This window comes from Marmota monax, unplaced genomic scaffold, assembly GCF_021218885.2.
Source record: "Marmota monax isolate L192 unplaced genomic scaffold, Marmota_monax_Labrador192_F-V1.1 WCK01_AAM20220418_F8-fsc00105, whole genome shotgun sequence".
Taxonomy (NCBI): domain Eukaryota; kingdom Metazoa; phylum Chordata; class Mammalia; order Rodentia; family Sciuridae; genus Marmota; species Marmota monax.
In genome coordinates, this window is record NW_026692947.1 from 2,486,735 (window position 1) to 2,504,052 (window position 17,318).

Sequence of the window (17,318 nt, forward strand, 5' to 3'; positions counted from 1 at the left end):
AAAAGGAAAAGGACCAAGCACTAGTCACTCTGAAGTCATTTCCCCCCTCTCTCCCTGCCTCCAACACTATGCCTTTCACTTGGAGTGCACCCATGAGGCTGTGTATGAATGGGGATTCCTAATGCAGACTTACCCAGTCAACTGCGGACAGAGGCAGTCTTTTAAGCATTATGACATTTTCACCCCTCAGAACCCTATTCTGGTTATCCTAGTTCTACCAGTTAGAATTGAGCCTGGAGATGCCTGCCTGACCAACGTCATGTGTGAATTTGCCTGAGATGACGGGTTTTGGTCATGACGGGTCTAGTTCATGGTCTTCATGAACTAGAAGCCAGGAGATTGAACATGCACACTCTAAGATGGAAAGGAAACAGATAAAACAGGATGATATATTTCTCATGAAAATGTATCTGGAAATATACTGACTATGTCTTGAAATTAAGACACATTTTTTTGTATTGAGAAAAATTAATTATGATCAAGAAACGAGAAATCGGGGCTGGGGTTGTGGCTCAGAGGAAGAGTGCTTGCCTGGCATGCATGAGGCACTGGGTTTGATCCTCAGCACCACATAAAAATCAAATAAAGATGTCATGTCCACCTACAACTAAAAAATAAAACTATTTAAAAGAATGAGAAATCAGTTTATAATAAATCTACTTGCAGAGAATTCCCTGCCTGCAGAATAAGCTCTGGTATGACAATCCTTCTTTGACTAGATCACTGTAAGGGAGGTAGAAAGACAGCTGAAATAGAAGCTAAGAGAGAAGGTATTGCCAAAACCTTCTCTGTTCCCAAGCCTATATACTTTCCTGATTTTGTATAATATGAATCCAAAGTGAGTTTTTAACTTCTTGAGCCTAGAGCTTAATGGATGATAGGAGTGTGGAACTAAAGCTAGAGGTAGATCCAAAATTTACTTTGAGCAAAGTTCTCTTATAATGAAGAGTATAGGAGGAATAGGAGTTGGAGTTTGTTTTGTTTTAAGGAGAGGCTATTTATTCCCTCCTTATTGAAATGGCTGGTTCAGAAATCAGACATAGAAAACTGAAGGCTGGGAAGCCCAGGGCCAACAAACATCTTGAGTTCAGAACCACCCATGCTCATGAACTCTCCATTGGAGTTTTGATGTCTTGAAGTACAAGGAAACCAGACAGGACAGGTGGAACCTGAGCATAGGCATCTTTCAGGCTCTCAAAAACTATAAAAAAAATTAAATTGGAGTGATCTTTGCATTAAGTTATATAAGCAGAAAGATCAAACAGCAGACCAGCCTTTCAGATCTTATGTTTTCTGATGTCCTTCTGTGAATCAAACATTCCCTCCCGATATCAGAAGGAAATTATTTTTCTAGAACCAGGAATTTATTTTCTTCTGGCATCAAAACAAATAAGGGAGAGACACGAAGGAAAAGCATGTTTTGTTACTTCACATGTTCCTGGTTTCTTGTTCTCTAGGTTACTGTAAAACTCCTGGTTCTTTTCAGTTTGCTAAGTTGAAAACCCAAACCAAAGAATCTGAGTTTCCCATTGGGGCGTCCTTAGAGTTTGAATGCGGCCCTGGGTACTACAGGAGGTCGTTCTCTATCACGTGTCTAGAAAACTTGGTCTGGTCCAGTCCCAAAGATGTCTGCAAACGTGAGTAACTCAGCATTGGAGCTTTCTGGTGTCTGAAAAAGCATCCATAGGATCTGATTTAATGTTTTCAAATTCTGGACATGAGAAAAAAAAACCTTTTTTCAAAAAATGTTTGGGTGGGTGGGAATAAAAGTTGGTCTTGTCCATCATCTGTGATTATTGGTTGAAATGTTCATTTCACAAGAATGTTAAAGGAATGTTTGTGGAGATGTCCATTTCCTATGGGAAAGAAAAAATGAGTGATTCTAGACCAGGAAAAAAAAATTGTGTAGGGAGATATAAAGTCTCTTTGAATTTCTTGGTGGGAACAAATCCTTTGAGAAATTCAAAATATACTTGTATGAATGACCTTCATATTTGGTGAAGAATAATAGGCAGAGATAAAACGAATCTGGAAGGGGACTTCTTTTTGAAAGTGGTACTTAGATGGCTGATGATAAAAGACAGTTTGTGAGTTTCCTTAAAGTAACAAAAGCTGTTCCTCTCAACTGCCTAACTGCAGTCAGGTTGGGACTTTATGTGCTAAGAAAGTTCAGATGACTCTAGCTCCAAAACTGTTTCCTTCCTATAGGAAAATCATGTAAAACTCCTTCAGATCCTACGAACGGCTTGGTGCATGGAGACTCAGACACCCAGATCGGATCTAGAATTAATTATACGTGTAATAAAGGGTGAGTTGGCAGCGATATCTCTTAGCCCAAGAGCTCTGGAACAGTAATGCTACCTTCATGGCACATCTCAGAAAGGGCAACTAGCCTATTACTGCCTGGTATTAAAAGGTATAAACTCGGATATTTAACTCCTGATTGAAATGAACAATAGTCTGATAAGATTAAGGGGAAATGTGTGTCCTTGCTGAAACCAGGGCAGTGTAGATAAGAAAAGTGAGGCATTCACTGGGAGGGGCTTGCAGTCAAAGCATAATAATAGCCAGGTGCAGTGATTCGTGCCTGCAAATCACAGAGACTTGGGAGGCTGAGGCAGGAGGATCACAAGTTCCAGGTCAACTTGGGCAACGTAGCGAGACCCTGTCTCAAAACATAAAAAGATCTGGGGATAAGGTCAATGGTAGAGTACCCCTGGGCTCAATCTGCCCAAATATAAATTTAAAAAAAATTAAGCATACCAACAACCCTGGTGCAGAGCGCACATTCATATACTGCTGGGTGAAGGACAAGGCCACGGAGCCAGAATCAGATTTTCATGGTCAGCACTGTGCCACAAAAGGAGTGACTTAAAACAACAGAAATATGCAGGGGGTGGGTTTGAATGTCGAGCTGAGGTGGAATTGTAGCTCAGTGGTAGAGCACTTGCCTAGTACATATGAGGTTCTGGGTTTGGTCCTCAGCACCACATAAAAATAAATAAAGGTGTGTGTCCATCTTCAACTAAATAAAATTTAAAAAATAATAATAATGTTGGCAGGACCCTACTTCCTTTGAAACCTCTTTGTAGAGACTTTCCTTTCTCTTCCTGCTTTCGCGTAGCCATCTTTCCTCTGTGTCTGTCCTCACAGAGTGTTCTGTGTGTGTGTGTTTATGTCCAGTGTTCTCTCTCTTTTTATAATACATCAGTCATGTAGATTAGGGCCCACTTTAATGAACTCACCTTAACTTGATTACATCTGCAAAGACCCTATTTCCAAATAAAATCACTTTCACAGGAATGGGAGGGGTATTACAATATCAACCACAAATCACTTTGAACAGAGTTCAGCCCCTAAGAGAGCCCCCTTTGAAAATGTCAAGCATGGAGAACTCACCAAGCATGGTACTGTGGTCAATGCTTTCCCTTCCTCAGCACACAGAGAAGGTGCCACCTCACCCTCACTCTGAATGGGAACCGCAAATCAGTCTGAGAGCACAGGCAAAATCAGTGCTGCTATAGCAAGCTCTGGAAAGAAACCTGTGCTCTCTTATACACGTGACAGTTCATGGCTCACAAAGCCTAGTACCTAGAATCTCACATGGTAAAATGAGAATAAATCTAAGCAATTGTGAAACTAAGAAAATTTTTCAATATGACAGAGACACTGAATATTGCAGAAAAAAATCAATCAGAACAAGAAGAGGAATTAATAAAATTCAGTGGAGAGGAAAGGAAAAGCACGCTTAAGACAGCACTAGGATCCAAAGTACGTGTAATAAAAAATTCCAGAAAGTTAAATAAATTAGGTCCACTTAGTCATCACTAGGAAAACTTCTGCATTTCAGGGATGGCAGTGCGGGGGGGGGGGCAGTTTAAGAATCCAGGAATTAAAATTTTAATTTTAATTAAATACCTACCAAAGAAATTAACTTCTGTTGCCACCACCTGAGGCAGGAGGATCCCGAGTTCAAAGTCAGCCTCAGCAACAGGGAGGCGCTAAGCAACTCAGTGAACCCCCTGTCTCTAAATAAAATACAAAATAGGGCTGAGGATGTGGCTCAGTGGTAGAGTGCCCCTGAATTCAATCCCTGGTACCCCACCCCTGCAAAAAAAAAAGGCTGCTAAATAGAACTGAAAGAACATCAAGTTTTGTGGTCCTTAAAAAGTCTCAAGTAGATGACATAGTCGTGTGGGTCATATTTATCAGAAACGTGCAAATAAAGAGTAGCAATAGCATATGAGAAAAAATAGAATGGAATAAGAAAATTATTAAACACATGCATAAAAGGATGGTTTTATTTTGGTGCCTAGTATAATCCACAGTAAGGCCAAGAAATTAAGAAGCAGAGTTGTCCACTAGGAGTTAAAGTATCCATTTTGATGGTGAAAGGATGGGAAAGAGAATTAAGAAATGCTGGATACAATAGCTAGGTAAGGATGGCCTTTAGACTCCCCAAATTGCCACACAGACATGTTGTAAGGGGCCTGATGGGATGTGCACACTATGATTTTTTTTCCTCTTTTGCCATAAGGTACCGACTCATTGGTCACTCGTCTGCTGAATGTATCATCTCAGGCAATATTGTCAATTGGAACACAGAGCCACCAATTTGTGAACGTGAGTTAAAATCTGCTTGCCCATTTATCCCACCAGTTATTCCTAGAGTTGCCCTCTCCCTTTGAATTACAAAGAATGAATCTCATTCCTCTTGGAAATAGTCTCTTTCCAATATTTGAAGAATATAGTTATATCCTTAAAACTGCTCACAGTGTTCCAAACATCTACACCCACCTGAATTTTCTTTATTTTGGTGTATAACTTGTTTTAAACTAAACTTCTTCCTCAGTATCTGCAGAAGATTGGTTCCAGGACCATCTGCAGATAACAAAATCCATGGATGCTCAAATCCTCTCTATAAATCGGCAGTGTTTACGTATAACCTACAGGTATCCCCATATACTTTAAATCAGCTCTAGATTACTTATAATATCTAATATAATGTAAATGCTATGTTAATAGTTTTTATCTTGTATTGTTTAGGGAATAATGACAAGGGAAAAAATGTCTGTACCTGTTCAGACTTCTCAAATAGTTCGAATATTTTAAATCCCCCTTTGGTTCAAACTGTGGATTCAGAACCAGTGGCTATGGAGGGCTCATTGCATACTTCTCTGCTCATTTTGAACAGCTCCCAATTCCTCTTTGGTTGATGAAACACTTCCTAGTTTGAAGAGCATTCTCTTTAATGAAGTAAACAAAAACAAAGTTAGTTACTTCCTCTCTGTCAGCTCTTCTGATCACAGCATCTATTGAAGCAGAGCAGCTTAGCTTCCTCCTTATCCCTTGTCTGAACGATGATGTGCCATCTTCCCTGTGAGCTGTTTGGAAGATGAGCTTCCCACTTTGAAGAGCATAGAGGAACGAGCAATTGCAATTTAACAAAGAGCATAAAAGAATATAATCCTGGGTTTGGTGATATCGTGGGGGCGTCAGCAACGTCAAGTCCAATTGGTAGAATAAGTGGAACACACTCTGTAGAAGTCCAGTACAGGATGGATATTCATCAAAACTCTTAACTGCATGCATCTTTTTTCCCCAGCGTTTAAAATTTAAGTACTTTTTTTTACATCATACATAAATGGAGCATATTTTTTCATTCTTCTGGTTGTACATGATGTAGAATCACACTGGTCTTGTAGTCATATATGCACAGAGGGTAATTATTATCTGATTCATTCTACTCTCCTTCATACCCCTATACTCCCTCCTCCCCCTTCATTCCCCTCTACCTAATCTAAAGTACCTCTATTCTTCCCTAGCCAGCCGCCCCCCTCATATCAGAGAAAACATTCAGCCTTTGGTTTTTTGGGATTGGCTTATTTCACTTACCATGATATTCTCCAGCTTCATCCATTTAACAGCAAATGTCATAATTTCATTCTTCTTTAAGGCTGAGTAATATTCCATTGTGTGTCTATATCACAGTTTCTTTATTCACTCATTTGTTGAAGGGTACCTAAGATTGTTCCATAATTTAGCTATTGTGAGTTGAACTGCTATAACATTGATTTGGTATGCATCTTTTAATCCAGTATTCTATTTTTTTAATTAATTCTTTTTTAAAAAGTACACAGGGTTTGCAAGGATATTGCTTTGTAAATATTATCAACATTACTGTTTGTGATTAAACAATGGTGGGAAAGTCATCTAAATGTTGAGCATCTTCTGGAATTAGTTTTAGGAACGGCATGTGTTCTACTATAAAAGTAAAAAAAAAAAATGCTTAAAATACACCAGAATGAGTTATGGAGTCAATAGAGACAATTCTTTGAAATGGGATCATATAGCACATCCCTATACTGGCATATTATTCATCCAGCAAAGATTATTTTTTTAAAAATATGCTTTGTGAGGGGGGCATCTATGTGGGAGTTTACATGAAAGGTTACATATTAGCTAGCTGTATTTTCTAGGAAATGGCTTTAAAGATGATTTTAACTATATTTTATACAATTTCTCCAATAAATTTCTTCTTCTTAAATATATTCTTAAAGATTTAGAGAAATAAGTTCCCAATATAAGGTTTATCTGACAATAAGTAATAAAAATATCTTATTTATTCTAGAATGACTTGAAATGCCTAGGAGTCAGCTATTATTTGAGAATTAAATTTGTCCATAAAATTAGCTGTGCTTCATATTTTTTAAGGAGTAGCATTGTAATACATTTTCCCCATTTCTTCTGTATTGAGTCAACATTGCCAAAATATATCTTTATTCCTAATATGCTCATTTTCAAATTTACATACAGCAAGACACAGTATGACATCTGAATCAGCAATTAGAACACTTGATAAAGCTATTTTACTATATGCTTTACATATTAGTAACCAATACAATAAAACCAAATGCCTTCTACAGAGAAAGAAAGAAATTAACAATGTTGGAAGTTAAATCCTCATTTAAAATGAGAAACAAATAGTGGGATATAATAATATATGAACACATTTTTTGAAGTAGTGGTAACTAGAAAAAGCACAGCCCATAATACTATGGTCACCTAATCTGCAACTGTGCAAAAAAAATCATATCCCTATATTAGCAAAGATGAGAGAACAGTATTGGAAATGCATAATTTTTGGCAATTTGGAGATGTTTTTAACTGATTATCAAAATTTATAGTTAAATATAACTTTAAGAAATTAATGTTTTGCTGAACTTGTTCTTTGCCCAGGGATTCCTTGTGAGCCACCTCCGGCCATTGCCAATGGAGATTTCATTAACACCAATGGAGAAGATTTCCTCTACGGAATGGTGGTGACCTATCGCTGTAATGGTGCAGACAGAGGGAGAAAGCTGTTTCACCTCGTGGGAGAGCCCTCCATATACTGCACCAGCCATGACAATCAAGTTGGCGTTTGGAGCGGCCCTCCCCCACAGTGCATCGTACCTAATAAATGCACCCCTCCACACGTTGAAAATGCAATAATGCTAACTGAAAACAGAAGCTTATTTTCCTTAAACGAAATAGTGGAGTTTGGATGTCAGCCTGGCTTTGTCATGAAAGGACCCACCCAGGTGCAGTGCTGGCCCCAAAACAAATGGGAGCCAGAGTTACCAAGCTGCTCCAGGGGTGAGTCTGGCTGAGGCTTAGGAGAGGCCTAAAGGGCATGATTATTGGTGGACTGGGAGATTAATGTGCGCTCTGGAAGAGGGATGTGTGGTAAGCAGGTTGAAGAGTAAATATGAGGGGAAGGAGCATGAAATTCGGGGGTGCATGCCTGTCCATTAGTACCTGTGTGCGCATGTGCACTTGAGTATATTCCCCTTCATTTTGAGAAGCAAAAGCTTAATTAGCCAAGAAAGGAGATCTCTGGGACACTCCCGTTGACATTCTTGGGCACAGTCCCAGCTGCCCTCTCTATACTGACGAATGTTATGGACCTTCTCCATGCAGGCCATGTGACACGTCATAGGCATCCTCTCACTTTGCCTCTTAGAACAACACTTGGAAAGAGTGCTATTCGCATACTCATTCTATAGTGAAGCTAGTTTGGTCTTTTGGAGGCTAAATGAATTGTCCAAGTCACATGCCACTAAGTGACACACTCAGAATTTTTAAAAAGCAATTGTGTCAGACACCAGGGTCTGACTGCTCTGCTTCTTGCCCTGCTTCTGTCTTCATCTATCAGTGAGAGAAAGAGACTGGCTTATGAAAACAGATACAGCATCAGAATCATGGCAGACACCTTAGAGTTTGTCTATAATGGTCCACTTCCAACATTTTTCCCTTAGGAATCTGAAGTGAAGAGCAAAATAACTTGCTCAAAGTCCAACAGGTTTTCCACTCATAGACATAGATTAGTTGATGTTAAAATGTTCCGAGGCTGTCAAAGTGTTAAAAATGTTAAAGTGTTAAAAATGTTAAAATGTTAGAGTGTTAAAATGTTGAAGTGTTCTGAGCTGGGCTTGGTGGCTCATGCTTGTAATCCCAGCAGCTTGGGAAACTGAGACAGGAGGCTCAAGAGTTCAAAGCCAGCCTCAGCAACTTAGCAAGGCCTTAAGCAACTCAGCGAGATCCTGTCTCAAAAAACAAACAACAACAACAACAAAAAAAACATATATTTAAAAAGGGCTGGGAATGTGGTTCAGTGGTTAAGCACCTCTGGGTTCAATCCCCAGTACCAAAAAAAAAAAAAAGAAAAAAAAAGAAAGAAAGTAAGAAAGATGTGTTCTGAGGCCCTGGGCACCCACCACAAGGGCCATAAGTCAAGGTACACTCTAAGTCTCTAAATAAGATGTCCTCTTATTACAAGGACTGGCTTATTGGGGGATTTCTTTTTCTTGATGGCTCGACTTATGTTCTTCGGTCTCAATAGTTGCTTAGCAGTGAACTGGGAGGTGTTATGGCTAATACTTAGGGATAGGGAAGGATCTGAGAATTCTTCCACCAAACCATGTGTGCAGTCACTAAGAGAGCAGCTTAGAGGACAGAGAAATGTAAACATGTCTAGAGGACTGTACATTAGTCACAGTGTGCTGTAAGGAGGAAGGGAAAATAGGCTCGGGTCTAGGCAACCTTCTCATAACCTGAGCCATAAGGTTGAAAATCAGGATTGCCTTCCTAGGACATATGCAGGTGGAGAATCCACCAGGACTCATAATTCTGTACTGGATAGTCAGAGCTAGGAGAAGGAACCTCATGACTTAGAGACTTACGAGTGAATTAAGACCTTATCTTGAAAATTGGGTTTTATTTCTCTACCTCTTACTAGCTATAAGGCCTTGTTACATCTCTTCGTAAAACTGCTACCTCAGTAAAATGGGGGGGGTGGCATATCATTTGATGTTCTCTGTAATACTTGAACCCATCTGTATTAGTCAGCTTTCTGTTACTATAACAAATACTGACATAAGTCAACTTGTAGAGAAAGAAAATGATTGTTTTGTCTCACACTATAGAAGGTCTCACTCCATGGTTGGTTTTTCCTATTGCTTTGGGGCAGTACATCCTGGTGGAGAGCAGATAGTGAAGCACACTGTTCACTTCATTTCATGTTGGGAACATGAAAGAGAAGAAGAGAAAGACCAGGGTCCCACAATCCCCTTTGAAGCCACACCCCTAATGCCCTAAAACTCCACCAGGCCTCAGCTCTTTTTTTTTTTTTTTTAATCTGACCTGGAACCCCATCCACAAAGACTTTAGATGCTGGACACAGGTCATGTTATTATTTTTTTAGTTTTTAAAATTTTTTTGTAGTTGTAGATGGACAGAATGCCTTTATTTTATTTGTTTGTTTTTATGTGGTGCTAAGGATCCAACCCAGTACCTCACTTGCTAGGCTAGTGTTCTGCCACTGAGCTACAGCCCCAGCCCAGGTCCAACTCTTAAAGGTTCCTCTACCTCCCAGTCTTACCCCTGGCTGGGGACCAAGCCTTTAACAGATGGGCCTTTGGGAGACATTCCATGTCCAAATTACTGCAGCCTTTAAATACTACTTCCCAACTCCTTGAAAAGTTTAGGGGTTAGCACAGCATTTCTCCAAAACAAACATAGAATTTGGACTTATTCTTTCCACATAGGGTGTCAGCCACCCCCAGAAATCCTGCATGGTGTGCATACCCCAAGCCACGAGGATAACTTTTTCCCTGGGCAGGAAGTGTTCTACAGCTGTGAGCCAGGGTATGACCTCAGAGGGGCTTCTTCTCTGCGCTGCACACCCCAAGGAGTCTGGAGTCCAGCTGCCCCCATGTGTACAGGTGAATAGACTCATTGGGTTTTCAGATCATTCTCTTTGCCCCTCACACACAGTCTTAACTTCTTCTTCTTTTTCTCCTAGTGAAATTATGTGATACATTCCCAGGCCACATCCCTAATGGTCGTGTGCTATTGCCACTTACTTTACAGCCTGGGGCAAAAGTGACCTTCATTTGTGATGAAGGGTGAGTATGACTCATCATAGAAACCAGACAACGAGGGTTAACTTGAACTCCAGGGTTAATACAAGAAAGAGGCGGCTGACCTAGTAGAAAAGAAGTATCCAAGGAGGTAACTTCTGGAAGGATAGTTTTGAAATCAGGGCAGAGACTCAGTGGCACCTCTATATGGAGACAAGAAAAAAATAACACATGTAATCCAATGTTAAGCACAAACACAGATACAATTGCTGATCTTGAGTATTGGGGTGGAATTTGAAGTAAATGGATAAATAGTTATTTGGAGGCAGAAAAGCAATGTTATGGAAAGTTTGCTAGAAAAAAATGTTTGATGAATAAAACAAAAATTGCCAACTGATAAGTCAGATAAAGTTTAAGACAGTTAAAATCAGTCCATAGTGGAATTCATAATAGTGTATGGATGAGTGTGTTTTCAATCATATGTCTTCATATCAGTGGTGGCTTTGATAGCGGGATCATTACAGTCAATCCTCCTGTTTGAGGTGGTCTATAAATGTTTATGTGAATCTACTCCTGTTGGTGGTTTGCACTGTCAGTCTGTGAGACCCAGATTAGGCAATGAAGAGGTTAATTTTAATAATTTGCAAGGAATCTTTGGCATTTATAAAGTCTACTACCTAATAATGATTTCTGATTTCAGAATGATTTGAGATTTCAGAAGATTTCAGAAGAACCACAGAATCCAACAATAGCATTTCAGGGTGCAGAGACTCCTCCTCCTCTCACACTTCTTTTCCTAGGTCATTTGGTTCCCTGTGTTCCCATGAGCCTCCTTCTGGCCCATTACATTTATAATGCCTAGGAGAACAAAGCCTTATCCTCTTTACACATGTTCTCTGCTTTGCTGTTGTTCCTCCTGACCCTGCAATGAAAATTAGCAGGATTCAGCAGGCCATCAGTGAGAGGTGGTCTCTGAATGTTATGAGTCTTGGGCACCTGGGGAAAACCTGGTCCTATGTCCCTAGGTGATAGTGGGCCTGTATGAGACTATCTGACAATTAAGACACCAACTCGGATCACTTTGCCAGTCCCAGGGTACTGAGATTCTTTAGAAATGTTGGCTTCTGAGTGTCTGCCAGCTACTGAATACAGATTCTAAGGAATTGAGAATTTTAGCTGGGCCTGCACCTAAGAACCAAATCCTCTTTTGTCTGAAGTGAGGAAGCTGAGCATCTATTACTGAAAAGATACAGGGCGAGATGGAAATGGCTCACTCACTTTATTTATTTATTTATTTTCTTAAGGTTTCGATTAAAAGGCAACTCTGCTAGTCATTGTGTCATGGCTGAAATGAAAAGCATTTGGAATAGCAGTGCTCCTGTGTGTGAACGTGAGTAGAAAGAATAACTATGCACCTTGGATAGCTGTCCTAATTTTTTTTTCCTGTTTGTTTCACCTCATGAAATTACCTTATCTTCTGGATCTTTAAACTATTGATTAAAAAAATACTTCTTTATTGGAAAAATTTCAAGAGAGGTCTTATAGGTTTTATAGATTATGTGTTTATGACACTAATCTATAAATACATAGTTTGAGGATAATGTTGAATTTGTGCAAAAAATGCAAGGAAAAACTTGAGGACATAAAGGTACACCAGATTTTATTTGTTCATTTATTTATTAGTTGTGTAGTTAAGGAGTAATCTCTCTTAAATTTTTATGCACTTTTATCTCTTCATGTATCTCAGCATTTATTCAACCTGGTCTCCTGTGGTATTCACTGACTGAGGGCTACCCATGCATCAGTTCTTTCTATGTGTGGAAAGAGTAATAAACACAAAAAGACTCATCTCTGCTTTTATGACATTTATTTTCTAATGGGAAAGAGACAATAGACAGGAAAATAAATAAGTAAAATTTTTTTAAATATTAGAATATATAAAATGGTATGTTCAATAGTGATGAGACATAGAGAAAATAAAAGAGTTAATATGATAAATTATCATGGGAGCTAGAGTTGTGAGCCAGTATTTGAAATAATGAGGTACCCACATTTCTAAACCACATACTAAAAGAAAACATGATAAAGATTCAGAAATTGATAAACAGAAAAGTACATGTCTTATATACAAGACATTACCAGTGTATCCTACCCTGTGTCCTAGAACAAGGAAAGATTTTTTTTTGAATTATTTTTTTCTTGTTGATTGGAAAATGTTTATTTAAATATGGATTTTGTTAAAATATCTTGATAAAAATCTATTTGGATATGTTATATAGTGAACATTATAGTGAAACTTTATAAGAACATTCAATACATAGGGAACTCAGATAGCCAACAAACTCAATCTTTCAGAGACACATAAAACTGAAAGTAGTTATATAAGTAAATTTTGGAAAAACACAGATGGACACAACTCAAATATGAGAAATCCATCTTTGATGTATCTAAGATCTTTATTTTATTTATGCACAATTTTGATAAACTTGAATTCCTAAATTCACCTCAGGATTAGAAGCATCAAGTTAATTTCCAGAAGAGAACTGCTTCAAACACATACACTAAAACCAGGAAGACATGACTACAGATAATTTTTAAGATAAAACCAAAAGGTGGGTTGCACACGGTGGCTCAGGCCTGTAATCCCAGTGGTTAGGGAGGCTGAAACAGGAGGACCACAAGTTCAAAGCCAGCCTCAGCAAAAAGCAAGGTGCTAAGCAATTCAGTGAGATGCCCCCCCCCCAGCCCTATACAAAATAGGGCTGGGGGAGGCTGGGGATGTGGCTCAAGTGGTAGCGCGCTTGCCTGGCATCATGCGCGGGGCACTGGGTTCGATCCTCAGCACCACGTAAAAATAAAAGAAAGATGTTGTGTACACTGAAAACTAAAAAATAAATATTAAAAAATTCTCTCTCTCTCTCTCTCTAAAAAATAGGGCTGGGAATGTGGCTCAGTGGTGGAGTGCCCTTGGTAATCTATAATTACCTATATTTTCTGGTGACACCATTCCATATTTGGTATTGGTTCTGATGATAATGGTCTTGAGTCACCAAGAGAGATTTATATCTACTAAAGATGATAATATATGCCTCATAAACTTCACAAAAACTTCCCTGGAACTTAAGGTCTCTGAGGACCCAGACTGTCTCATACTCCATTGTCAACACCAAACTCTTTCTATGCCTGATTTAAAATAGGTAATCAAATGGTTGCCTAAAAAATTAATTACTTTCTGAACTCATTAAAAACTTAGCTACTTAAGGGATCCAGGCTTGTGTTAAAAACAAAAACAAAAATAAAAACAACTTTTGGGCTTTTGCAAAAAACGATTAGGTTTTACCTCAGTTCATTCTCAGCAAAAGTCTCAGATTCAGGGGGCTGGGGTTGTGGCTCAGTGGTAGTGCCCTCACTTAGCACGGGTGAGGGCCTGGGTTCGACCCTCAGCATCACATAAAAATAAAATAAATAAAGGTATTGTTTCCAACTACAACTAAAAAATAAATATTTTTTTAAAAGTCTCAGATTCAATTTCATCCACCTTAGATGTGTTCTTTCTAAAAGAAAAAAAAACTATTAATAATAGTCACAGGGCACCAGTATTATATTTCTCATCTTTATTGACATTCTATTTAAGTTCTAGTAGAACTTAAAACTCTTGTCTTCTTTCTAGAAATATTTTGTCCAAGTCCTCCAGCCATCCTTAATGGGAGGCACACGGGAACTGCTTTGCAAGATATTCCATATGGAAAAGAAATATCTTACACATGTGACCCCCACCCAGACAGAAGGATGACCTTTGACCTCATTGGGGAGAGCATCATCCGCTGCACAAGTGACAATCAAGGCAATGGGATTTGGAGCAGCCCTGCCCCTCGCTGTGAACCTTCTATTACTTCTGGTCAGTATCCACTTCCACATATCTGAATGGGTTGACAATCTAAGCAAGACTTTCCACATTTCTGTAGCAACAGTCAATTTTGCTTGTGAACATGACTTTGTTATGAATGGCAGAGACAGTAATACCTCTCAGGTGAATAACATTTAGAGCGGCTGGGTTCCTGGTACAGTGGTAGGGTCCTACCTGTATATAGTCTCAGATACTTGAGAGGCTGAGACCGGAGGACTACTTGAGCCCAGGAGTTCAAGACCAGCCTGGGCAACATAGTGAGACGCCTTCTAAAAAAAAAATTAAAAATAAAAATAAAAAGCCAACTTGCTGTAAGGTCAAGTAGGTAGAATTCTGGCGTTTCTTCCTGTAGGGTAAGAATGGGATAAGAGCATGAAGAGGGGTGGAGAGAGTCAGTGAGGTCCCGTTTCTGTTGAAAATGTTTTCAAATCCCTGAAAAACAATGTGGAAGGAAATACTCTTGTGACATCTCTACTGCCAGTTGTCTTTACACTGAACAGACAGGAGCACTGAGCAAAAAACACATGTCAATAGCATACTTTACCATGGGACTGGTAATGCTACAGAAGAAATTTTTAAAACTCAGATGTCAGTATTTACATGCTTTTTGTTACTGGCAATGTTTTGTTCAAGCCACTGCCTGGATTTGGATGATCCTCCACCTCACCATTAACAAAGGTAGCTCAGGCTGGGCGTGGTGGCACATGCCTCTAATCCCAGAAGTTCAAGAGCCTGAGGCGGAAGGATTGGAAGTTCAAAGCCAGCCTCAGCAGTTTAGCAATGCCCTGCCTCAAAATTAAATGATAATAATAATAATAATAATAATAATAGCAGCTAGGCATGTGGCTCAGTGGTTAAGCACTCCTGAGTTCAATCCCCAGTACCAAAAAAAAAAAAAAAGTCTCTCAGGATGCCCTGGGAATGTGGAGGCTAAGGTTGTACTCTTGGTCTATGTAGCTTTTTCCTTTTATATAACCATTTGGCTTTAAATAACTGTACCAGGTAATCTTTGGTTCCTTTGTGGCTGTGATCGCTCACTCAAAGTCTCTTCCTCCAGTAAGGACAGAACAGCATTGAACTGATAGTTTGTGGATACTTATAGTACTTCTGAAAAAGTTTGCAGAGGATTGTGTTCAAATGCAGTCATCTACTCTAAAGAATCAGCCTTCTGATGAGCTAGCCATGAGTGGCTTATGACCTGCCTGTCTCAGGTCTTCCAATGCCTCTAAGCCAGAGATATTTATGTTGGTGTGTTCACACTTCTGCATTTAACTGGCTGCCTTTTCTTGTCTCTGTGTGGGAACTCATTCTCAGCATGCCCACATCCACCTAAGATCCAGAATGGTCATCACATTGGAGGACATTCTTCTTCATATCTTCCTGGGATGATGATCAACTATACATGTAACCCCGGATACTTGTTGGTGGGAACTACCTTCATTTTCTGTACACACAAGGGAACCTGGAGCCAGTCTAATCATTATTGCAAAGGTATCTCAATTCTTGATATTTCTCATTCTTTCTGGGTTGTTATGGGAAATAGATGCATGAGGTTAATCAGGCTGAAAGATCATTGAGATTATTGTCATTTAATAAGGTTGGGAGAGTGGTGACGTGAGTGTCAATAGGGGAGGAGAAAAGCAGAACAGAAGATAGGAAGGAAGGCTTCCCAAGGATCCTTAGCTCTGCTCAGAAAGTGAGGATAGTGGGTGAAATTTCCAGAAACTGGATAGGCATCACCAATTTCAAATGCTTTGCTGATTTTTAACTAATTGCTCTAGAGGATCTCAGAGGTCACAGAAAAGTCCTCACAAATACCCTTAGAAGATAAGAGACTAGAAGCATCCTTTGCCATGAGGAAAACTGAACCAAAAGGGAGACAGTACCTTGTCCATCACACATGAACAGAGAAGTTGAGAACAATTACTTCCTAAAATTACTGAGTATGGAGCCTCCTGATACTAGAAGAAAACCAAAGATTTATTTCATTTGCTCCCTGGAGCCAGTCCTTCAAACTATTTCCTTTATTCCAGCTTATTTGCAAAAGCAACACCTGAGCCCGGCATGGTGGTACACGCTACTGGTTCCCAGCAGCTTGGGAAGCTGAGGCAGGAGGATGGCAAATTCAAAGCCAGCCTCAACAATTTAACGAGGCCCTAAGCAACTTAGAAAGACCCTGTCTCTAAATAAAATATAAAAAAGTCTGGGGATGTGGCTCAGTAGTTAAAGCACCCCTGGGTTCAATCTTTCATTTAAAAAAAAACAGCAAACAAATAAAAAACAAAATACAAAAATAAATAAATAAATAATGGGCTTTAACTGTTCCAAAAATAAAAAATGAAAAATAAAAACATCAACACTTGATTTATCTTTCTTGGTAATGTTCTATAAAGCTCCAAATAGGAAATTTAAATAATAATCTATAATTAGACAGGGTTCTGAAAGTTTTTGTATTTGGACTCCAAAAGAGTCCGATGAAGCAAGATGGTCACTTGCCATGTTTTAGAGGAGGAAATTAAGGCCAGAGAGAGGCACTAACTCCGTGTTAGGCAGTCCATGAATGGTTGTCTTAGGCCCTACTTTTAAACACTGTGCTGTATACTGTCTCTTTTTAAATGCTATTCTTTTGACTTTACAAAACTGTAAGTTAAGTGCTTTGGCTACTTGCTTCCTTTCTTGTCTGTTCTTTCTTTTTAGAAATACTAGGCTCAGGGCAGGGATAACGTAGGAGGCACTTCAGACGCCTCAATTTCAGATGTTAGGGAAAAGCCCGCCTTAGGACCTGTCCTGGGTGCAGGATCACAGGGCCCTTCCTGTCCTCAGAGTCTCAGAAGTCCTTCTCATGCTCCCAGCCTTCAGCCTTCTCGTTTTAGAGAAAATGAAGCCCACCACAGAGATGGTAAGTGACTCTCTTGTGCTTACTGGCAACAGTAGATGGTACAAAATACAGAATCCTTGTGGCTCTGCGCATACCTATGAGTTCTTCCCCCTTGCTTCAGTTATTTAAA

At 39.3% G+C, this 17,318-nt stretch overlaps 1 protein-coding gene across 2 annotated transcripts in view; it reads left to right on the forward strand.

Annotated features, from left to right (window-relative positions):
• The window catches only part of LOC124097620 (complement receptor type 1-like), a 70,961-nt gene that overhangs the window by 36,923 nt on the left and 16,720 nt on the right, over positions 1-17,318 (forward strand). For both annotated transcript variants that reach the window (XM_046452109.2, XM_046452110.2), the window contains exons 10-18: positions 1,458-1,637; positions 2,209-2,308; positions 4,538-4,623; positions 7,240-7,638; positions 10,089-10,265; positions 10,346-10,448; positions 11,708-11,793; positions 14,074-14,301; positions 15,625-15,801. In XM_046452109.2, the coding sequence (XP_046308065.1) occupies positions 1,458-1,637; positions 2,209-2,308; positions 4,538-4,623; positions 7,240-7,638; positions 10,089-10,265; positions 10,346-10,448; positions 11,708-11,793; positions 14,074-14,301; positions 15,625-15,801 (1,536 nt within the window). The remainder of the gene's footprint in view (positions 1-1,457; positions 1,638-2,208; positions 2,309-4,537; positions 4,624-7,239; positions 7,639-10,088; positions 10,266-10,345; positions 10,449-11,707; positions 11,794-14,073; positions 14,302-15,624; positions 15,802-17,318) is intronic.